At 40.9% G+C, this 24,171-nt stretch overlaps 1 protein-coding gene across 1 annotated transcript in view; it reads left to right on the top strand.

Annotated features, from left to right (window-relative positions):
* CNTLN (centlein) overlaps nucleotides 1–24,171 on the top strand; it is a 214,719-nt gene that overhangs the window by 62,162 nt on the left and 128,386 nt on the right. Inside the window, exons 4-7 of the mRNA XM_070935540.1 lie at nucleotides 5,902–6,033; nucleotides 6,653–6,832; nucleotides 12,721–12,854; nucleotides 17,850–18,012. Coding sequence (XP_070791641.1) covers nucleotides 5,902–6,033; nucleotides 6,653–6,832; nucleotides 12,721–12,854; nucleotides 17,850–18,012 — 609 coding nt within the window. The remainder of the gene's footprint in view (nucleotides 1–5,901; nucleotides 6,034–6,652; nucleotides 6,833–12,720; nucleotides 12,855–17,849; nucleotides 18,013–24,171) is intronic.

Raw genomic sequence — 24,171 nt, 5'->3', positions numbered from 1 at the left:
CGTTGCCCAATGGGACATCACTGTTTCAGATACCTGGGTCAGGTCCACTATTCGTTTCGGCCTTTCCCTAGAATTCCGCTCCACCCCTCCGAAGCTTTTCCTCCAATGCCCTTCCTCTTGGGACTCCATCAAGAGGGCTAGGATGGACTGTGCCATCCAGCATTTATTGGATATCAGAGCTATCCAGCCTGTGCCCCTTCCAGTGGGGTCAGGGCTTCTACTCCCGCCTATTCCTTGTTCCCAAGGCTTCGGGGGGTTGGAGGGCTATTCTTGATTTGAAATCCTTAAACCGGCACATTGTTTATCGCCGGTTTAAGATGCAATCCTTCCAAACTATTCTCCTTGGCATTCGCCAAGGGGATTATATGGCTTCAATTGATTTAATAGAGGGGTACCTCCACAATCCAATTCGGCCTGGTCACCACAAATTTCTTCGTTTTTGTTACAATGGACGTCATTTTCAGTATACGGGCCTCCCCTTTGGTTTATCCTCTGCTCCCAGGGTTTTCACCAAGATAATGGCGTCCCTTATGGCCCATGTCTCCTCAATCCCTATTAGAACAATGTTCTACCTGGATAATATTCTCATCCTTTCCCGGTCCTCGGCCCAGGCTCTGCGGGATTTAGATAGGACCCTCCACATATTACAAACCCATGGCTTCTCCATAAATTGGTCTAAAAGCCATTTAGTCCCTTCCAATCGTATACAACATCTGGGCGCGGTTATTGACACAATTACTGAGGAGGTTTTCCTATCCCGTGATTGACTATTGAGCCTGTCTTCTCTAGCCAGCCACGTCTGGCGTCGCCGGTCGGCTTCTCTATCAGAGCTTTCCACCTTGTTGGGCAAGATGGTATCCTCTTATGGGATCATTCCTTGGTCTCGTCTCCACAGCAGGGAACTTCAATGGCTCCTGCTCCCTTTTCAACGGACTGCCACGTCCACTGCCTCCCGGACAATACGTCTTCCGACGGTGGTCGATTCTCTTCACTGGTCAGTGTCACCGGCGGTGTCGCAGGGAAGCAAGTTCCTGGAGCCGTAATGGATTGTCATCACTACCAACGCGAGTCTTCTGGTCTGGAGGGCTCACCTAGGCTCCTTCACGGCACAGGGCTAATAGTCCTTGCAGGAACAGTCTCTCAGCATCAATATCCTCGAACTTCGGGCCGTCTACCTAGCCCTCCTTGAGTTCAAGCCCCACGTCATTGGTCGGGATGTCTTGGTCCTAATGGACAACATCTCGACCAAGGCTTACATAAACCGGATGGGCGGAAGACGTTCCAAGCTCCTTATGCAGGAGACTCGTCGTCTGGGTCTCTGGGCCGAGGCTCATCTGAGCTCTCTTCGAGCCGATTACATTGCCAAAAAGGACAACATCCGGGCAGATGCTCTCAGCCACTCCCGCCTGAACCACACGGAATGGACTCTTCCTCCCAGTCTCTTCACGCTGCTGACAAAACATTTCGGCCTTCCACAGGTGGAGCTTTTTGCCACCGATGCCAATCATCGTCTACCGCGCTTCTTCTCCCGTCGTCGGGGGCGGAGGCGGTGGATGCATTGTGCAGTCCATGGCCTCGGTGATTCTGCTTTATGCATTTCCCCCGCTTCCCCTGATCGCCAAGGTAGTCCGCAAGCTCTTGCTGGAAAAAGCGGAGCTCCTTCTTCTTGCACCATTCTGGCCTCGCAGGCCATGGTTTGCGGATCTTGTGGCGCTATCCGTAGCCCCTCCGTGGCGCATTCCGGACAATCTGATCGAGTTGCAGCAGGGCAGTCTGTTCCACCCAGACCCTCAGTCCTACCAGCTGACCGCCTGGAGGTTGAGCGGCTCTGTTTGACTGCTTCTAAGGTTTCCCCAGTGGCTATATCCACCATCTTGGCAGCTCGTATACTAGCCACGACACGTATTTATGACTCTACGTGGAAGTCCTTTATGCGCTGGTGCTCCAGACACAGTCTTGATCCTTCCTCTGTCTCGGTGGTTCAGCTGTTGGATTTTATGCAGGACGGTTTCGCCTCCGGCCTCACCCCCAATACCCTCCGCTGCCAGATCGCTGCATTGTCTTCTGTCCTGCAGTTCGGAACCGCTGTTCCTCTATCCAAGGACCCTCTTATCTGGGACTTTTTGAGGGGCGCCACGAACTTACGTCCCCCTGTCATTCACAGGTTTCCTATGTGGGACCTTAACAAGGTGCTCACGGCCCTTACCAAGCCGCCCTTTGAGCCTCTCCGTGAAATCAACCTGAAGTTCCTGTCCTTCAAGGTTTCCTTTCTGGTGGCAATTACATCTGCCCGTTGTATATCAGAACTCGCTTCCCTGTCCGTTCGCTCTGACCTTTGTTTATTCCACAAGGACAGGGTGGTTCTCCGTTTGGACCTTGCATTCATCCCAAAAATCAACTCTACCTTTCACAGGTCACAAGAACTCGTGCTGCCAAATTTTTGTCCTTCTCCCCATCACCACTTGGAAAAACTCTGGCATACCCTTGATGTCCGCAGGGCTCTAAAGATATATTTATCCTGTACTTCGTCTTTCCGGAGAACAGAAGCCCTCTTCATTTCCTTCCAGCCGTCATCTATGGGATCACGGGTCACTTCTACCACGGTTGGCCGTTGGCTGAGAGCTACTATCTCCACTGCTTACGACACTCAACCCTTGCCGGTTCCCCGACGCATCACGGCACATTCCACCAGAAGCGCGGCCACGTCCGCGGAATGGGTTACCCAAGCTCCGTGGGAGGAAATCTGCAAGGCGGCAACCTGGTCCTCTTTGACCCCCTTTATCTGGCATTACCGGTTGGACGCCTACGCTTCCGCGGACACCGCCTTCGGCCAACGAGTGCTACAAATGGTCCGACCTGATCCCTCCCTTTGGTATGTCCCAATCCTGACTGCTGTGACAGCCAAGTAGGAGAATGGGCATTGTACTTACCTGATATGCCCCTTCTCTATCCGCTGTCACAGCAGTCAGCCCCACCCTGGTCGGTATCCGGGGGGCGTATAGGGGAGGGGGTTCCTCTCACTTCTCTTCTGTTATCTCTATAGACACATCAGTCTGCTGGAAACCTTCGCCTCAAAACTAGAGCCAAGCAGGAGGAGGCGGAGCTTAAGCTTCCAGTAGACTCGGTCCTATTGGCCAGCTACCAGTCTGCTACCCAATCCTGACTGCCGTGACAGCGGATAGAGAAGGGGCGTATCAGGTAAGTACAACACCCATTCTTCTGTTGTTATACAAGCACATACAATAGGATCATTTTAATTTAATTTAATTTCCAATTTATATACCACCCTTCTCCCTGAGGACTCAGGGCGGTGTACAGCCAAGATAAAAAACATAGAATACAAATATTAAAACATTTAAAAATATATATAAATTTTGGCCCGAAAGTTAAAAAATCACAGACTGATTAAAAGAATTTAAAAATTTCTTCTTAAGCCAACCCGGCTTGCTGGAAGAGATGGGTTTTCAGGGAACGACGGAAGGCATTGAGGTCATGGATTCTCCTTATCTCCAGGGGCAACTGATTCCAGAGGGTGGGAGCCCCCACAGAGAAGGCCCTCCCCCTGGGGGCCACCAGCCTACATTGTTTGGCTGATGGCACCCTGAGGAGGCCCTCTCTGTGGGAGCGCACGGGTCCATTGTGGACATTACTCCACCCGTTGCATAAACAAACTGGGCAATTTTTTCATCAGTTAACTCTTTTTCTAATCTGCTAGTTTTTATCACAAATTTATCTATGGTGGTTCCCGGAGGGAAGGGTTTTTTCTTTCTTTTAGGTGATAGTGATATGTGGCTGTGGGTGTCTGATGATGATGATGCTAATGAAGCACTATCCTGGATGGATAACTCTGAAACTGTAGAACAGGAGGATGGTGATCTTGAAGGTGGATAGTTTCCAGAATCCATGAATTCCCCTAAACAAAAAAGTCAATGCTGTTATTTTATTGTTTATACAATTTCTGCTTATTGTATACAGCACTACTCCAAAAGGAATATTTGCTTTTCTTCATAACTACCAAATGACATGCAGTAATGATAAGAAATATAATTTTGCTCAAACATGACAGTTCAAGGCAGTCTTTAGAAATATGACTCAATAAAAATGTTTACCAACCTGAAGATCCTGCCTGTTCAAATGTGTTTCTTTGGTCATCTTCATCACAGCACTTCTCATGATGTTGCCTCATTCGGGCCACCAGACCTTGCATTTCTTTGTTGCAGTGTTTGCAGTTTGCATGCATGCCTGCCTTACAGATAGGTAAAGGAACTTCATTAAAATATTGCCAAACTGGGTCTCTTTTACGGCCTGCTGCCATTATAGGTTTTTTCCTCCAAGGAAAGAATGTGATAAACCTCAGGTCATACACACAAAAAGATCCAAAGACTTGTCTGTCTGTGGCTGTGCAGTATTGTGCTTCACTTTCATTTTGTACTGCTTGTCTGCTTGCCCCTTCCTCCTCACACTTAGTTTCACTTTCTTCTTGTGCAGATCTATTCCACTCCAAACAATCAGAAAAATATTGTTTCTATTCTATTCACTGAACTTGAAACTTAGCACTGAAGGGGTTGATTCTGTATTCATAGGTTTGTAGAACAATAGGATTAAGGTCTTTTTCTCAACTCTGTTCATGTTATAACATTTTTGCTGTGAAGAAGAGGCATGTGATCTCTGCTGAGTCAAATTCAGTTTTGAGAACTGCAAAAGTAAACCAAGCATCTGTGATAATATCTTGTAGGCAGAGAAACTGCCCAATAATCTTACAAAAACCTCTGGAAGAGGTTTTTGACATTGTGAATGGATTAATGGAATTTATTTACCAAAAAAATTAAACATATACAGCCTTATTCTACATAATTAAAAACCTAATCTTTATTTCATGTTGGAATAACCTTTGGATGGTAATATATTTTCCTCAAAAAGCATTTTATTTAAAAAAATCTGATTTAAATCAAAAAAATCAATTTAAATAAAAAAAATCCGATTTTTTTGATTTTTTTTAAAAAAACATTGATTTTTATCCACCCTGATTTCCAGCAGGTAGCTGATTTATCTTTAAACATTTTTGCTAACTTCTCCAGTCGCATATGCCATCTATAAAACATTTTATATTGATTTTCCTTATGTGCATTGTTAATTTATAGTTCCTTTCCCATAGTTGTTGCCATTTTTCAAACTCAATTGAATAACCAAAATTTCTACCCCAAGCTATCATTGTTTCTTTTATTTTTTTATTTTTTATTTTTTAATTTGATTTATATGCCACCCTTCTCCAGAGACTCAGGGCGGCTTACAATGCGTTAAGCAATAGCCTTCATACTTTTGTATATTTATACAAAGTCAGTTTATTGCCCCCACAAACTGGGTCCTCAATTCACCTACCTTAGAAAGGATGGAAGGCTGAGTCAACCTTGAACCTGGGGAGATTCGAACTAGCAGTAATTGCAGGCAACTGAATGATAATAACATGCTATTAGTCTGCTGCGCCACCAGGCTCTTGCTCCTCCTCCAGTTCAATGTACAGCAAAAAGTTATAAATGGGTCCCTTCTTTTGATGGGAACCCCGGAAGTGAGCCTTCTCAGTCAATTAAATAATCCCTACCATGCTCTCCTTCAAATAACCTGGCTCTCCCCCCAGGCCTTGTGGTAGGGGGAGTGGAGTCCATTTGGGTTGGGGCATGAGCAGCCTGGTTGTAGGCTTTTCCCTCCAGGTGATCCATTGTTCTTTCTTTGGCTTGTTATTTTTCATATTTTTGTTATTGTTTGCTGCCCAGAGTTGTCTGTAGTTTAGTGATCTAACCAACGGGAATGATGGATTTATTAAATAAATAGCTTGAACTTTTATTTTGGAGCGTTACATTCTTTACCTGTTTTATTTAAGTATTGTTAAATTGTCTTTCTTAGAGAACAAGTGGGCAACAAGAGGAGATAAACAACCTGGTGCAGAGGAAAATTGCTGTGGATGAAGAAAATGTTGCCTTAAAAAATGAGCTTTGCATCTTACAGAAATCTCAAGATGTAATGCAAGAAATTAAGGTATATTGACTTGCACATAGTAGGAAGATAGCCATAACTTTGAAGTTGCTGTTTAAGTTGCTGGACTGTCTCTGTGGCATGGAAAGTGACAGGCTCAGAGGAAATATAGCCTTAGGCCTTAGATTGTACCTTTCAGTTTCCTCACACATGCCAAACTAGAGAAAATATCCCTTAAAGTGAAGAATCCACACTTTATAACTTTCCAATAAATAGTTAATGATGGAAATGGAGCAGAGAAAGGAGGAGTGTGAAGATGTGGCTTCGTGTAATTAGATTCTGATGGGACTGGCATTATTAATTGATAAAGCTGAGGTCTGGGAGGATATGTCTGTGTGGGTCTCAAAAATAGCTGGGGACAGCATCAAAGGCAGTTTGATCAATTAATGGGCTCTTTGCAAATGTGTACTCATCAAAGCTGTCATCCAGCTAAAAAATATGACCCTTCCACCTGCATGAAAGAGGCCAATAAAAGTACACAGGTGACCTTGGCCATCAAATATAGAAGAAGTTGCTGTGAGGGTAAAATCTGCACAGTTTATATTTGCTGATTAGTTCTCAGTTTTTTTAAAAAATATTTCTCTCTTTTTTGTTTATCGGCCCTTGTGGTACTGTTGTACAGGACACCAAGGAGTGTGCACAGAGAAAGGATGAGCAAAGCAGACTGGTTATAAAAAATCTGGAGAAGGAAAATGAGGGTTTAAGTACACGCTATGCTGACCTGCTAAATGACCTGGAGAAACTGAAGAAGCAGGACTCACAATGGAGAATAGAAAAGTCTGGCATTGATGCAAAAATAAAGGTATGAAAAAGAATAGGCTCTCGGATATGGTTTCAGAATCTGCTACTCACAGGCTTTATGCTACATGTTATTTTCTTTAAATAATGTTATATATTCATAACAACCAGTGGGGACCGACATTCATTTACATTCCTTCACTTAAAACCCCAAGCTTTTTAAAAATTGATGTTTCAAAGCAAGAAACTGACTTCAAATAGCCATCCTAAAATGTAATCATTAAATAATAAAGGATATTTCATTCAAATATAAGGATGCAATTTTTATTTTTTTATTTTTTAAAAAAGAAGGTTGGAAATCTTCCTGTCACTCCAGGATTTTCCCACTCAGTGTGATTGGCAGCACAATCTTCTGAATAAGAATATAGAAAGACTATTTCTCAAGCAGACCCAAAGGTCCATCTTGTCAAATGTTCTGTTTCTAGTAGTAGCCAGCATGTGTTGTGTATTTTGTACTTGGAAGGATTTCACTGAAGCTTTTTCTTAGGTGCACAGTGTTAATTTAATTGAATAATATTCTATTTATGACAAAGCATGCTATAATTACCCCTAAATTTTGTTATAGACTACATAGGTTCCAGGAGACTGACTAGGCTTGTAATTAATTGGTGTGTTATAATTTATGTTCCACATGCCGCCTCTTCCATTTCATTGGGAAGTAGAAAATATCTTGATGTATGGTGGTATGTATGTTTGTAACAGTCTGCAACCCCAGTGCTGCCTGAGGCCTCAGGCAATTTCTGTGGCAGCTGAGGCACCTTCAAACATTGCTGAAAACTGGCAGCAGGTTTTGCCACCATTTTGTGACATGAAATAGATTTCATGTGCAGGCAGTCCCCAGGTTAAGAACATCCAACTTAAAGATAACTCTTAGATACAAGCTACCTGTCTATTAAATGGTAGGTGGTCTTGTCCGTTCTTGAGCTTGATGATGTGCTGAAACTGTGCAAAGCTTTGAGGAACCACTGAAGCTACAAGTTTTAACTATTTAGCCTGTTTTTAGCAGTTTTCAGCAGTTTCTGAAAGCACATTTTCAGTGCTTTGTGTGCTTGAGGAAGGACCGTGCTATCTGCCATTTTTAGTAATAGGCAGTCTTTTAGTATGAGTTCTGACTTAAATACAAATTGAGGTTAAAAACAGAGTTAAAGAATAGAAGTTTTGTACCCAGGTACTGCCTGTGGTTTTAAACAAATTCCAGACCAAAAAGTAAAGAAAAAGAATCAGATTCCATGTATATATTATTTTGTATCAATATACTGGTATCTACTCTGTAGTCTCTCCCCCCCCCCCCACTCCCTTATATATATCTTGATTGCTAAGTTATTGTACAGTAATGACTAACAGAAGTTTTGTCTCAACTATTAACATGATTCTCAATAACATCATTATAAAGGTTCTACGTTTCTCTGTATATGAATAATGATATGGGATATCTCCCAAACATCATGGGGATTGACAATTGGTAACAATGCTATAATTTTGGATAAAAAGCTACAGTTCTTAGAGCTTTCATGAGTATTGTGTTCATTTCACATTTTTGTGTGTTAGTGTAAGTTGGGGTGGCAAACTCAAAACCCGGGGGCCAGATCCAGCTCGCGGGGTGCTTAGATCTGGTCCATGGAGATGCCCTGGAAACAGCAAAGGACTGGCCCACGGTGCCTCTGCCAGCGAAAACAGATGGCTGCGTGCGGCCCTCCCAGGCTTCTTTTTCATATGTGATGGCCTCCTGCAGCCCTCTGCCAGTGGGAGCTCTGTTTTGGTGGCAGGGGGCTGCAGAAGGCTGTCGCGGACAAAAATGGTGCCTTGATGAGTGACGTTGAGCTGGCTACGCCCATCCCAGCCATGTTCCCCCCTGATGCGGCCCTCAATGAAATCGAGTTTGACACCCCTGGCATAAGTGATTATTTACAAGTCATTTGGGTCATACTTCGCATATCTGTGAGAAAGGAGAAGGAAAGTTTGATCTGGAAAAAAGTGGACCCTGCACTTGTAGAAAAATGCTAGTAAGAAAAAAAGTTGTCTGTTTTTTTATCTAATTTCCTATCCCCCCCCATGTGTTCTGTACATTTTCTCTCTTAGTCTCACCAAGTCTACTCTACTCTATCCTAGCTCCCCTTTCTTGCCACAAATATATTGCTATATTTTCCAAGAATGCAACACTAGATTCAAAGTTTCAGTGCGCTTAAAAGGGAAAAAGAGGTAAATTATTTTCTAGATTCTGAACTCTTCCCTTGAGTCGGTCTCTCACTAGGAGTGGGAAACTATAAAATTTCAACTTCATGTGGAATCCTTGAGCTAATTTCAGAACCCTTTTGCTCTCTTTTATATTTGTGTTTTCTTTCTGATTCTTGTGAGGTGCCCAGAGTGACTTTTGATAAGATGGTGGACTGTATACAAATTTTAAATAAATAAAGCAGTTCAGATATTTGATAAGAAAAATCAGTCCCCTTCCTGGAGGTAATTCCTAGGTAATTAAAAGGTAAGAAAGAGTCACAGAGAAAGAAATGGCAAAAAGACAGCTATTGACTCCGTCTTATTTTCATTTTGTTTGAATACAGGTAGTCCTTGACTTAGTACAGTTTGTTTAGTGACTGTTCAAAGTTACAACGGTACTGAAAATGTGACTTATGACTGTTTTTCACAGTTACGACCGTTGCAGCATTCCCATGATCATGTGATCGAAATTCAGATGCTTAGCAACTGGTTCATATTTATGAATGTTGCTGTGTCCCAAGGTCATGTGATCATCTTTTGTGATCTTCTCACAAGCAAAGTCAATGGGGAATTTGGATTCACTTAACAACCAGGTTACTAATTTACCAATTGCAGTGATCCAACAACTGTGGCAAGAAAGGTCGCAAAATGGGGCAAAACCCACTTAACGAGAAATTTGTGATTGTAAGTCGAGGACTACCTGTACTTGCTTGCTTTGCCAGCTCAATATTGACTTATGGTTCCCAAGTAGGTAAACTCTATGGGAAATGTAATCTTAGTTTTGAATAAGGGAATCAGCATAGGCATGCGAAAAACATTTCCTGTTTCTAAAAAGACCTGTTTTAATCAAAAATGGCCTAACATACTTGCAATGTTAGCCACACAATTGCATAAACAATTTTCTCGAAAGAATACATTTCTGAATAAATATTTTGTAGTGCAGTATGTATACATTGTTTCTGTTTCAAATGCTGATTGATTTGCTGTTTACTAAAAATCTGAATGGGCAAGTTTCTCTCATGAAAACCTGGGTACAAGTGTCTATTTTGGGTTTTGTGCGGGTTTTTTCTCACAGATCTGTGACAGTAATTTGGAAACTTTTTAATTTACGTAAAAAGGCAGTACAAGTTGAAAAGATTGTGTTTCTGTATTTTATTTCTATAAAATTAGCTTTTTCCAGAGTTTTGTTATCAATTATGTTCTTGTTTTGTAACTGTTAGATTATGTTAGCTTTTGTTTACTTTCAGTTTGACTTAATGTTCACATCTGTTTGCAGTTCATATGCTTGACAGACCAGGAATCTACGATTGCAAGTCTGGGAGCACTTTCCTTGGTCTATAGGACAATTTTGATTTTTCCCACTGGAAAATCCTAATAAGCAAGAGGGGCAAATTACTCATTTTTCCCATTTCCATCTTATCCATCCTACTATTTACTCCTACAAAAGCTTCGTCATGCAAGAATGTAAATTTCAAGCTTAAAAATAAAGGTAGCAAGATTTTTCAACCAGTGATCATACTTACAAGAAAATGTTGACATCACCAAGGTTGGGACAGACTTTTATTTTATTCATTTTTCAGTTATGGATTTAATTATTTTTTTTACAAAATAAGTGGCACATGACTGAAGCCTATTGGTGTGGAAGTGAATTAGATATAACAGAAGTGGGCTTTTTTATCCATTAGAATTAACCTCCAATTTATCCAGTATTTTCAAGCCTCAAGACTTTCTGGCATATTTTTCTTTTGATTGCCTATACAGTACTTGTTGCATATTTGTTTTCCTTTCTGATTCCTGATTTGCCTACTTCGGTACAAATGAAGCTCTCTAGATTAACAGACTTCCTAATTATGTATTTCATTTCTGAATTCTTGCTTGTTCCTCTTCTTGGATTTTAAGTATTTTAAGTATTTATGGCCACCCATGAGGGATAGAACAGATCTTGGGGTAATGCCAAGATCCAGAATTCAATAGGTACACAATTGTGTGTACCATACACAAAAGCTATGGGTGAATGCTGGACTTTACTGAAGTAAGAAGGGCAAAGGAAGGAATAAACTTTATCTTTTGATGAATTTGGAAGGCCTTAGCTATAAAGTTATTGGTATCTTGTTTAAGTATATTGGGGGAAGTCTAGTTTGACAAGCTTTTGCCATAAATTCAGCCATAACTAACCTATTCCTAAGAAATAAAGCTTCCTTCTTTCTAGTTCCAACCCTGTGCTCCTGGGTTAATGGAGGGTTAAACATGGAGGGTTTTAATTCTGTAGAAAATGATCCCAAAAAACTACTGTATTCCTTCTCTTTGCTTATTCCCATTCACTTGTTTACCTTAACCATAGTCTTTTAGTCGTACAGTACATGATTCCTGCAGATGTTCTGGATTTCAGCCCTTCCTGCTTAGTATCTTGCCTTTGCACTGGTTGTGTTAGTGAGGGGAACTATTGGAAGGGGCCCTTTGTATCTTTCCCAGCTACAATATATAAATGTTGCAAGAGAAAAGGATTTGCAAAGGTCAAAGTGCAGTTTCTGTCATGTGTTGTTAACAATAGTTGTTTGGACAGTCCACTCTCAACAAGGTTCTGAATCTTGATGCTATCAAGCAGGAGGCCTTGGCTGTTTCTTGAGATTTGCATTAAGGTCTCTGATATCACAGATGTGTTTTAGAATTGGCAGCTGGTTTTTTTTTGTTTTGTTTTTTTCAGGAAGGAGTTTTTTGTTATTTTGCCATAGTCTATTCTAGTCTGCATACAGATCCCACATTCAACCCCAAGGTGAAAAGAGCTAAGAATTAGCTCTGTCTTTGTTCTTCTTCCTTTCCCACCCCAAATCAGCAGGTGGTTCTATCCTGTTAATCAGATACACTTATCAGAATTCTATCCTATGGGATTGTTCTATTATGTTCTCCTTTAGGATGTCTCCTCTGCTATTGAAAAGGGGAGAATGAAGCTCAGTTCTGTGGTGGAGACAAAGCTTTTTCTATTTTTTTTCCCCAACCTTGCTTTGTTTGTCATCTGGATTTGGGAGCTGGAGGAATAACCCACCTTAGAGCATTAGGTTCATTTTGGAAAAATAAGAGCAGCATTTCACTTAACCATTTGCAATCCCTCCTCCGCCAAATGTTTGTAGTTCTTATTTGTGCAACTGAGCAGCAAAAACCTTTTAGATTCTAAAAGCATTTATGTTTTTTTGGTCTTCATATGCAGAATATTATTCAATTTACTATTGATTTATATTAGCTAATTTGAATTGGTTTTGAATTAGTTATGTTGCGCTTAATGCATTTTAAGATCCTATTAGCTGTATTGAAGCTATTTTATAAAACAGATTTATATTTTACAATCAATAAACATAATTTTAAAAAATGTTTTCCTACCTGCAGTACAAAGTTGCAGAAACCACTGCACTAATTCACTTATACAAGGACTTATAAAGTAATTAAGGTGCTTATATATTCTATAACTATATTTGCATTATTTTACTTTACTGTTTTATAATGTAGCTTTAATAAAAGCTTAGTTTTATTAAAACTTTTTCTTTCTTTAAAAAGAAAAACTTTTTCTTTTTAAACTTTAGATTAATCAACAATCCCTCTTGTTTTTGCTTACACTTTAAATGTCGTATTGTTATCCTGTACTGTAACTCTGCAGCTATTGGTTCTATTGCACTTGTCTTCCAGAATTTGGAATCGGCTTTAAGAGAAGCAAGGGGACAAGTGGAAGTCCTGCACAATAGATGTGATGACCTGGCATCTCAGCTGGGGGTTAAGCAGGCTGAATTAACACAAAAGGATTTGGATGTGGCCAGAGCTAAGTATGTTTGATATGATAAATAAAATAGGATAATGTTACTTTGTTTGGATTTGCAGTACTTTATCCAAATGTTTTACAAGTAGTCCTTGACTTAACAAACATTAATTCAGCAACCATTTGAAGTTTCAATGGTGCTGAACAAAGGGATTTATGATAGGGGTCTGAAGTCATGGCCGTTGTAGAAATGCCTTGGTCATGTGATAAAAATTGAAGTGCTTTGCATATTGCCTGCATTTACGACTGCAGGGCACTGCAACTCCCCCATCCTCCTATCTCCCACACATCTACACTCGTTTGGCCTCTGCCACTTTGAACTCTCTTTCCCCAGCTTACTTTTGCCATCTTCTTACTCCTGCTGCTGAAGACGCATGCTCAGCCTAACTGCTGTGCTGTAGGGGACTAGTTTCCCATGGTACAAAAGAAAAAAAAGGGCACTAAACCAGGGGTAGGTTCTACTTACCTCCGCTACTGGTTCGCAATGGGCATGCACGCACTTCTGTGCATATGCAGGACCTTCTGCGCATATGCAGATCATTCATGATGATGTCTGAGTGGGTGGGCGGAGCCTCCCGCTGCCGTTACTACCAGTTTGCAAGAACTGGACCGAACTGGGAGCAACCTACCACTGCACTAAACAGCTTAAAAGAGCAGCACCCCTGAGTCATAAGGGACTAGCTTAGCTTGGAGAAAAAGAAAAAATGCAGAAAGTTTCAGCTTACAGGTAGTCCCCACCTAATGACCATTTAATAATGGCTCGAATCTACCACGGCCTCAGAAAAAAATGATTTACAATCTGTCCTCAAAATTAACAACTATGATCATGTGATTGCAATTCAGGCACTTAGCAACCAGCTTGCATTTATGAAAGTTGCAGTATTTTGCAGTCTCATGATCACAATTTGCCAGCCAGCTTCTGTGGGGAAGCCAGATTTGCTTAACAACTCTGATTTGTTTAATGACCATGGTGATTCACTAAGGACTAAAGTAAAAATGGTGGTAAAATTAGATCCAGTACATTACTTGCTTAACAACCACATTGCTTAGTGACCAAAATTTTGATCTCAATTGTGGCCAAAAGGTGCAATGAGAAAAAGAGAAGGTGCCATGCTTGGACTGGTTCTGTTCAGGACTGGGGCTCCCAGAGAACCAGAGACATATTTAAATGGCTTCATTACTGAGCTGGCTATTTTTATTACCTCTTCACTCAGGGTTAGTTTCTCTGTTTTTTTAATATTTGCTGTTAATGTCTTTTTTATATTTTTATATCTTTTTCATGTGGCTTTTTCCATTTGTTGACTCTCCTTTGGTGAGATGGATAGCTACATAAATCTGATTAATAAACAAATAAAATAAAATTCCACAATAGACAAAATAGTAGGCTGTATATTATGTTATATGTTAACAAGAAAAGAAGCTTATCCATTTTTATGGTTACAACTTAATTTTTATTTGTGAATTTGTGGCCAAGGCAAGCATTTGTTTGTATTTACTCAAGCATTACATATTGCATAACATCAAAGAAATCCCTAAAGAGAGAGAAATTCTGTTATAGGTGGTACTTTTTTTCTGGCCACCAAAACAAAACACAGTAAAGCATGGCCATAGCATATATCTTCCTTTTTACAGTATAGACCTGGGATGGCAAACCTATGGCACGCGTATATGGTATTAAGGCATCATTTAGAAAGTACAATGCTTAACATTACATGTAGCATTCAAGGAATGGTTATATTGAAACAGAATTACTCATTTTGTGATATTAAGATGCATCAGTAAAGCCATTATATGGTTCATATTCCTCAATATTCCAGTAAGAAATGAAAATAAATCTTAGTTTATATTTATAAGATTCATCATACATAAAACAAACATGTCCTCTCCCCATTAAGGTTTAGTTAAATTTGAAAAGCTGAATTTCAGCCTGCAACCATCCCATTTCCTAAATCTTTACAAGATTTAAAGTAAAAAAATGGTCTCTTCATCAGCAGTGAGTTTTCTATATGCTGTCATCTCTTGGTAGTAATATTTATCTTTATTATTTTGCCAGAAAAGAGGTATTGATATTATTTTTATATGTTCTTTATTTGGCTTCCTTTCTTAAAGATGAGATGAATACATCTTTTCTAATTTATAATTAATTCATTGGCCATTTACTGTTTTATTCTATTTACAAAACAAATGTTTAAGGAAACAAGATGAAATACCTGGTATTTTACTAGCAAAATTGTCACTGTTGTATGCATCTTTTGTTCTGCTTTGTCAGTTCAACTTTTTAATTTTAGGTATTAACCTCAAAATATAGAAAGAAATATGTACTGTACATTCAAAATTTAAAATTATAACTTTGTTTTTACCTTTGAGGAGCCCCATTAAAACGCTTACATTTTGAACAGCAACGTGCTGTGGACATAGTATACTTAGACTTTAGTAAAGCATTCGACAAAGTAGACCACAACCCACTTCTTTCTAGAAATTTGTAGAAAAATTTGTAACTGGCTGACAAACCATACTTTATGAGCTGTCCTTAATAGTACTACATCTACTGTAAATGGAGGGAAGTAAGCAATGGAATACCACAAGGTTCTGTCTTGGGCCCAGTATTCTTCAATATCTTCATAAATGACTTAGATGAGGGAACAGAAGAGGAACTCATCAAATTTGCAGATGACACTAAAGTGGCAGGAATAGCCAGCATCCTCAATGATAGGCTCAAGTTCCAGATGGATCTCAACAGACTTGAACATGTTCATCTAACAAAATGAAATTCAATGTAGAGAAAAATAAAGTCTTACACTTAGGCAAGAAAAACCAAACACATGTACAGATTAGGTGAAACCTGGTTTAACAGCAGTAACTGTGAGAGGGATCTTGGAGTCCTAGTGAACAGCAGTGTGCGGCAATAGCCAAAAAAGCCAATGCAACCCTAAATTGCATTAACAGAGGGATTGAATCAAGATCATGTGAGGTACTAGTACTGCTCTATAAAGTCTTAATAAGGCCACACCTAGGATACTGCATCCAGTTTTGGTCACCACATTATAAAAGACATGTTGAGATTCTAGAAAGAATGCAGAGAAGAGCAACAGCGATGATTAGGGGCCTGGAGGCTAAAACATGAAGAATGGTTGCAGGAATTGGGTATATCTAGTTTAATGAAAAGAAGGATTAGGGTGACATGATAGCAATCTTCCAATAAGATTTCCATTCTAAATCCCACCAGTTTCCCTTCTGTTTATGTGACCAGAACCAAATGTATTGATTTAATTTTTAAATGATCCATTATTGAAATCACTCAGTAGTATACAAAATACAAACTCCTTGAGGGAGATGGGAAGTCTAGAATCATGAAATATAAATAAAAAATGAATGAAATATCAGAACTCTTAAACAACTATAAAAATACAGAAGCTGTCTTGCATAGCATTAAAGTATCATTTTGGAAAAAGTTTAAATCTAACAACTAAACATTATAGGCCAACTGAGAGATGTGTTTGTAAAAGACTTCTAAAGGCTATTGTAGATGTTAGTCTCAGATCTTATTGGGTACTGAGTTTCACTCATTTTCACCCTTTTTTCTTTCCTCCTTTTGAGGCAGCTGCATGCCAGCTACAAAAGCAGATGCTTTTGGACTTGGATGTGGCTGTGTTGGGAGGAATCATGACAATGGATTGCATTAAAGAGAGGAAAGGAGAGTTACAGGCAAGAACTGAGCAAAGCAAAAGATCTAAGACCAAAGTTAGTTTATTGAGTCTGTAAGAGCAGAGCCAGTTTGCTTCAGATGACTAGAAGCATGGAAGAAACATGAGGTCCCCCCCCCTCAACTGCTAAAAGCTGCAAACAGCGAGAAGAAAGGCAGAGTCTAGCAGCTACGTGAACTTTTATATCACACTGACATCAAGCCAACATTAGTAAACATTTCCCCTCACAGTCAGAATTCAAGACATCCGGAGCTCCTGCAGCAGTTCAGACCAGAGGCAATTGATACCTGACTGTAAGGCCAAGAAAATGCCAACCAGCAACTGTGGCAGCCAAATCTGGAGATTCTGATTCTAGTAAGGCTAGAATCAGGCTGAGAAGAAAAGAAAAACCCTTAGTTTCTTCCCATTTCACAGCTAGGAAAACAGTTGAAGACAGAGCTAGCTAAGTCATAATAATTAATATAAATGTGGGTAATTTAAGATAGCATGTAGAAGGAAGAGGGAGGGGGAAAGCAACATAGGAACTACCTATAGGGGCATAATAAGCCTATTGTAATCTGTAAGAATACCTGTATAATAACTATTACAGAAAGAAATCTAGACATTCTTAATTTTGTTTGAAAGAAATAATTTTTGTACAGTAAACCTTCCTTCCATTTCTGTGGTCTAATCCATTTCCCCAAAGAACCGTCATAGAGTTCTACAAATTATTTTTGAATTTAGTAAATGTAAGTTACTTCCACTAATTAGCAATAATATAATAAAATATCTCTGAATATAAGTGCCTTTCCATTTCCTAGCACACGTGCTTATATTGCGTATGTCATTTTTCCTATAAATTAAAATCTTGTTTTTGGTCTAAGAGTTAAAGAATTTTTCCAGTTGTCAGGCAAACGTCAGGACAACTCACCAGGCTCTGTTTGAAAAACATAAAAAAGAATAGGAGAGATCATCATTGTTCCAAACAAATCCATCTCACATTTTGATATCATTTTATTTATTTATTAAATTTATGTGCCACCCATCTCACCGTTGAGAAACTTTAATATTTAAATAACAAGTCTAACACATATAACCTGTAATTATTTAAAATGATATATGTACATTTATTTTAGTGCAACTTACAGGGCCCATGTTTATAAACTAATTTATGCAATTATGATTAAGATAGTATTTTTAGACAATTTAGAGAATAATAGATTGCCATAAAAAATAAAATAATAAAAAGACTATTACGTGAGATCACCATGCTATTTTCTTTTTATTCAACTTTGTTGTTTCTTGCTTGCTTTGCACAGGAAAGAATTGCAGGAGCTGCAGAATCTCTACAAACAAAACACCGAACATGCAGCACAGCAGGCAGAGCTGATCCAGCAGCTTCAGGCTCTCAATACAGATACACAAAAAATACTGAGAACTCAGGAGGATGCTCACACAGCTGAAACGATATCATACCAAAAAGTATGCCTCTTCCCTCTTTATTAAAATATATATTTTCTTCTACCTCTATTTGATCTAAGAATGTAATTTTTTACCATAAATGCAAATGCACTTTCAACCATGAGTAATGGTGTACAACCATAATAGAGTCTGAAATTTCTGTTGCTAAGCAAGGCAGCTGTTCAGTGAGCTTTGTGCCATTTTACAACCTTTTTGCCACAGTTGTTAAGCGAATCAGTGCAGTTGTTAAGTGATTTCAGTGCAGTTGTTAAGTGAATCTGGCTTTGCCCATTGACTTCATTTGTGAGAAGCCAGCTGGGAAAGTTACAAATGGTGATCACATGACCCCAGGATAGTGCAAGTGTCATAAATGCATCCCAGTTGCCTAGTTTCCCCCACCCCCAATTAATCACACAATGATAGAGATGCTGCAACAATTATTAATGTGAAAATGGTGATAAGTCACTTTTTTCAATGCTGCTGTAACTTCAAAAAATGGTTGTAAGTTGAGAACTACCTGTATAACTCTTTGGCGGGATGTCCATTACTTTTGTGTTCATGGAATCATAATAACAATCCTATTCCAGGTGTTCTTGGTTTTTGCAGCTGAAGAAGTAGCCTATTTAGAGCAATATTATTTTTTTCAGATACAGTGCCATTGTACTCTACAAGTTTACTTTGTCTTACCCTGTGACATATAGTACCTGGTCTTTCTTCAATTAATGCTTGGGAGAGTGCAATGTGGGTATTATGACCATTCTAGTTTTATCCTGAACAGTATTCTTTAAAATAATGAGACTTCAACCATTTTTCCTACTCTGTTACAAAACTAAAGTGACTATTTTAATTTACTACACTATTCTACTCTATTACATAACACTGTTTGAGAGTGGTCTGTTTAATGTACTTGTGCTGCAATTAGAAAAAATCTAAGAAGTGTAATTTCAAACTTGAAAGAATGGAAATTATGTGTTGCCTAAATGGGAAACTACTTTCAATGAGTTAGCTCCCATGTAGATTTGTTTGTAGTCCACTGAAATAACTTTCTTTTATGAAATTTTCATTCATCCTGATGAATAAATATCTAGAAGCCAATACCTTGTGAAAGGAAGTCTTGTATTTTAAAACAAAACTTCTAAACTAAATTTCTGAGTACTGTGATAAGATAGTCTAGAGACTGAGAAACTCTCCTTGTCTTATTATCCTTGGTATTGATTTAAGACTTACCACCTTGAGTCTTAGGTGAGGACAAATCTATTGAGTCTCATTAAAAAGAACACACTGCAGGAGCATTTTGTCTGCTTGGGACTAGTAAAATAGTTGGTATATATTTTTAGAAAATATTTCTTTTTCTGGTAGAAGTACTGTAAATACGATATAAAATAGATGTCAAGGAGTTTCTTTGAATGTAGAATATTTGCTTTGACTAAGGGGAAAGTTGTATTGTATGAACTCCAACTAGATATTAATGTTGAAATGTGATTTCCAAACATTGCTGAAATTTCTAACAACGTATCTATTGCAGCTATATATAGATGAGATTTAGAAACATCACAAAATATTATAATTATTATACTAATATCATTATCAATGTATTCTTGGACTGTTCAATATTCTCATACATGATACTTCCCCTCCAAATTCCCAGAATTCCCAACTAGCAACTGATCTAGGTGAAGAAATTTTTTCCATATCAAAAATATTCTACATAAATACATACATACATACATACATACATACATACATACATACATACATACATACATCACTTTATTTCCTTTTAGTGTAAATTACATTCAGAATGCAGGGAAGTACTAAGAAATAGGAGCCTGGATAGCTCAACAGACAGAGCACTGTAATTTAACACCAGCTGTCTGCAATTAAAGTAAGATCGAATCTCGCCAGGCTCAAGGTTGACTCAGCCTGCCATCCTTTCTAAGGTAGGTAAATTGAGGACCCAGTTTGTGGGGGCAATAAGCTAACTTTGTATAAATATACAAAAGTATGAAGGCTACTGCTTAACGCACTGTAAGCCGCCCTGAGCCTCCGGAGAAGGGCGGCATGTAACTCAAATAAAAAAATAAATAAATAGTAAGCTAAGGAAATGAAAGGCATGAGAGGAGAAGAGGAGGAAGAGGAGGAGGAAAAAATAGTAACACAGAAGTAATTAATTTACACTGAGTACATTATACATAGTTACAAGTTTCTATATCTTTTTCTTTTTCCAAACAAACTTTAACTTTCACCACATACATATACTGTCTTTTCTTGTTTAAACAACCCCATTCTTTTTTTCCAAATCCCATCAACATCATCTAACTATGACTTTTTCAGTCTCACCTATCCTCACCGTATTTGAGAGACAGTTTGGTGTAGCGGTTAAGGCAGGGCTGTCAAACTCCCAGCCTTCAGGCTGGATGCGTCATGTGCTGGCCACACAATGGTGAAAAAAGTCCCGATACATCACATGTAACAACGTGAGTTTTATATCCCTGGGTAAAAGTATTGGCCTAGAAACCAGGAGAATGTGAGTTTTAGTCTCGCCTTAGGCATGAAAGCCAGCTGGGTGATTTTGGGGCAGTCACATGCTCTCAGCTGAACTCTCCTCAGCTGAGAGAGAATTGTGTAGAAAATAGAAGAAAGGAGTATTGGTGTGTTTACCGTGTTGAGTTGTATAAAGCTTAAGTTTAAGTTTATTAAATTTCTATACCACCCTTCTCCCGAGGGACTCAGGACGGTGTACAGCCATATTAAAATACATGAATTTATAAAATTTAAAACCAATTAAAATCAGTTATATAAAATTTGGCCCTCAATTTAAAACACACATACACCCATTTAAAATTCATATTTAAAGCAAGGCCAGTCCGGCTTGCTGAAACAGAAAGGTCTTAAGGGCGCGGCAAAAAGTGCGCAGGTCGGGGCTAAGACGAAGCTCTAAGGGCAGCTCATTCCAAAGGGCTGGTGCCCCCACAGAAAAAGCTCTCCTCCTGGGTGTCGCCAGTCGGCATTGTTTGGCCGACGGCACCCTCTCTATGGGAGCGTATTGGCCGGTGGGAGGTTGTTGTTGGCAGAAGGCGGTCTCGTATATACCCCGGTCCTAAGCCATGGAGCGCTTTAAAGGTGGTGACCAACACCTTGAATCACACTCGGAAGACCAATGGGAGCCAGTGCAGCTCACGCAGGAGGGGTGTTACATGGGTACACTGAGTCGCACCCATAATCATCCGCGCAGCAGCATTCTGGACCAGGTGGAGCCTCCTAGTGTTCTTCAAGGGGAGCCCCATGTAGAGAGCGTTGCAGTAGTGCAGACGGGACGTGACGAGGGCATGAGTGACTGTGCGCAGGGCATCCCGGTCCAGAAAGGTGGTGTACCAGGTGAAAACTGGTACACCAGGTGAACCCGATAAAAAGCTCCCCTGGCCACGGCCATCGTATGATCTTCCAAAGACAGCTGTGCATCCAGGAGAACACCCAAGTTGCGAGCCCTCTCTGTGGGGGCCAAGGTTTCACCCCCAATAGTCAGCAATGGTGCCAGCTGACTATACCGGGCCGCAGGGAGCCACAGCCACTCAGTCTTGGAGGGGTCGAGTTTGAGCCTGTTTCTCCCCATCCAGATCCGCACGGCTTCCAGGCACCGGGACATCACGTCAAGGGCATCATTGGGGTGGTTCGGGGTGGAGATGTACAGCTGAGTATTATCAGCATACTGATGGAATCTCACCCCGAAACCACAGATGATCTCTCCCAGTGGCTTCACATAAATGTTGAATAGAAGGGGCGAGAGAAGTGACCCCTGCGGCACCCCACATACAAGGCGCCTCGGGGTCGACCTCTGCCCCCCTGCCAACACAAACTGCACACGGTCGGAGAGGAAGGAGGAGAACCACCGCAACACAGTGCCCCCCACTCCCAACCCCTTCAATCGTCACAGCATGATACCATGGTTGATGGTATCAAAAGCTGCTGAGAGATCTAATAGGACCAGGACAGAGGAGCAACTCCTGTCCCGAGCCCTCCAGAGATCATCGACCAATGCGACCAATGCTGTTTCAGTGCTGTGCCCTGGCCTGAAGCCCGACTGGAATGGGTCTAAATAATCGGCTTCATCCAGGTACTGGGGAAGTTGTCGCGCCACCACACTCTCAACAACCTTCGCAACGAAGCCAAGGTTGGAGACTGGGCGATAATTCGCTAATACAGCCGGGTCCAGGGAAGGCTTCTTGAGGAGAGGCCTCACCACCGCCTCTTTCAAAGAGGGGGGAAGTAACCCTCACTCAAAGAAGCGTTAATAATCCCCTGGAGCCAGCCTTGTGTAACCCTCTGGGAGGCCAGCACCAACCATGAGGGACACGGATCCAATAAACATGTGGCAGCACTAAGCCTCCCCAGAATCCTGTCCATGTCCTCGGGAGTCACAGGGTCAAACCCCTCCCAGATAACATTCTCAAGATTCCCCTCCATCAGTCCATCCGGATCTACCCAATCAGAGTCCAGACCTTCCCGAATCTGAGTGACTTTGTCATGCAGGAATTGCACAAAATCCTCAGCCCTGCCCTGCAAGGGGTCTTCCCTCGCTCCCAGATGAAGGAGGGAGCAGGTCACCCTAAACAGGGCAGCTGGGCGGTTCTCTGCAGACCCGATAAGAGCGGAAAAATAATTAAATTTTGCCGCTTTTATCGCCACTAGGTAGATCTTAATATGAGACCTCACCAGTCACTCTCCAGGCGTCTTTTCCGGCGCTTCATCTCTCTCAGCTCCTCGGAGAATCAGGGAGCCAGTTGAGATCGGCACCGAGTCAGAGGCCACAAAGGCATGACACGATCCAGACCTCCGGCGGCCGCCCTATCCCAGGCGGCCATCAGCTTTTCAGTCGCGCTGTGAGCCAGAGCCTCGGGGAATGGCCCAAGCTCCGTCAAGAACCTATCCGGGTCCATCAGGCGCCTGGGACGGAACCACCTAGTCGGTTCCGTCTCCCTGCGGCGGGGTGTAGCGGTTCAAAAGTCCATGCGAAGGAGGGAGTGACCAGACCATGACAAGGGCTCGATGACTAAATCCCCTCTTTCCAGATCACTCTGCCACTGACCAGAGACAAAAATCAAGTCCAGAGTGTGTCCCCCCAAGTGAGTAGGGCCTTGAACTAATTGGGTCAGGTCCAAGGCCATCATGGAAGCCAAGAACTCCCGAGCCACCATAGACGTTTCGCCGACAGATGGCAAGTTGAAATCCCCCATAACCATAAGCCTGGGGGTATCAACTGCCATCCCGGCTACCACGTCAGGCAGCTCAGGCAGGGCCACTGTCACACAGCAGGGAGCCAAGTATGTAATCAGCAGGCCCATCTGCACCCCACCACCCCACTTCACAAGGAGGAACTCACATCCGGCTATCTGAGGTACAGTGGTCTCCCTCGGACATAGACTTTCTTTAATAATAACCGCCCCTCCCCTGCCCCTATCCTGGGCCCTCGGCTGATGAATTGACCGGAAACCTGGTGGGCACATTTCAACCAGGGGCACTCCCCCCTTCTGGGCCCAACCAGGTCTCCGTACTACCTGCCACATCCGCTCCCCCCTCCTGAATAAGATCATAAATGAGGGGGGCCTTATTTACCACGGATCTGGCGTTGCACAACAGCCGAAGGCCCAGGCCCCGAGAGTCTGTGCTACCTGGGGAACAAGTAAAGCCTTGGGCAGGATAAAAATCTTTACAACCCCCTCCCCCATATTCATGCTTTTTTAATATATACATTTGTTTTGTAATTCTGTCCTAATTCATTTTCTGTATATGAATAAGCCACCTCAATGTATTTGTTTTCCACTTTTTGTTCAATGTTGTATTCAGTGTTATTCATTGTTCATACATTCATTCTTGATCCTCTCCTTCATTTGTTTAGCACATGGACTTCTGAAGACATTGATTCCCATTGTTTGTAATCTGTATGTTTTTTCTGAAATATTCCACTCTCATTTCCAAATAACAGTGGACAAGAAATATAGATTTATACAACCACATTTGTCCTCTTTAAACAAAGTTTCATTTTTCATAACAGGCCACCTACTACTTACTAACTTTTTACCACTTCTTAATTTATATGTTTACATGTCTTAAATTTTATCTATTCACTTTCCTTTCTTTAGTAAACATTTTACCAAGATATACACATTCATTTGCTTATTC

The sequence above is a fragment of the Pituophis catenifer genome, unplaced genomic scaffold (genome assembly GCF_029215685.1).
Source record: "Pituophis catenifer annectens isolate HBS135680 unplaced genomic scaffold, rPitCat1.0.hap2 SCAF_2, whole genome shotgun sequence".
In the NCBI taxonomy this organism is placed as follows: domain Eukaryota; kingdom Metazoa; phylum Chordata; class Lepidosauria; order Squamata; family Colubridae; genus Pituophis; species Pituophis catenifer.
The sequence above is the reverse complement of the archived record's forward strand: the minus strand, read 5'-3'. Positions and strand labels throughout refer to the sequence as shown.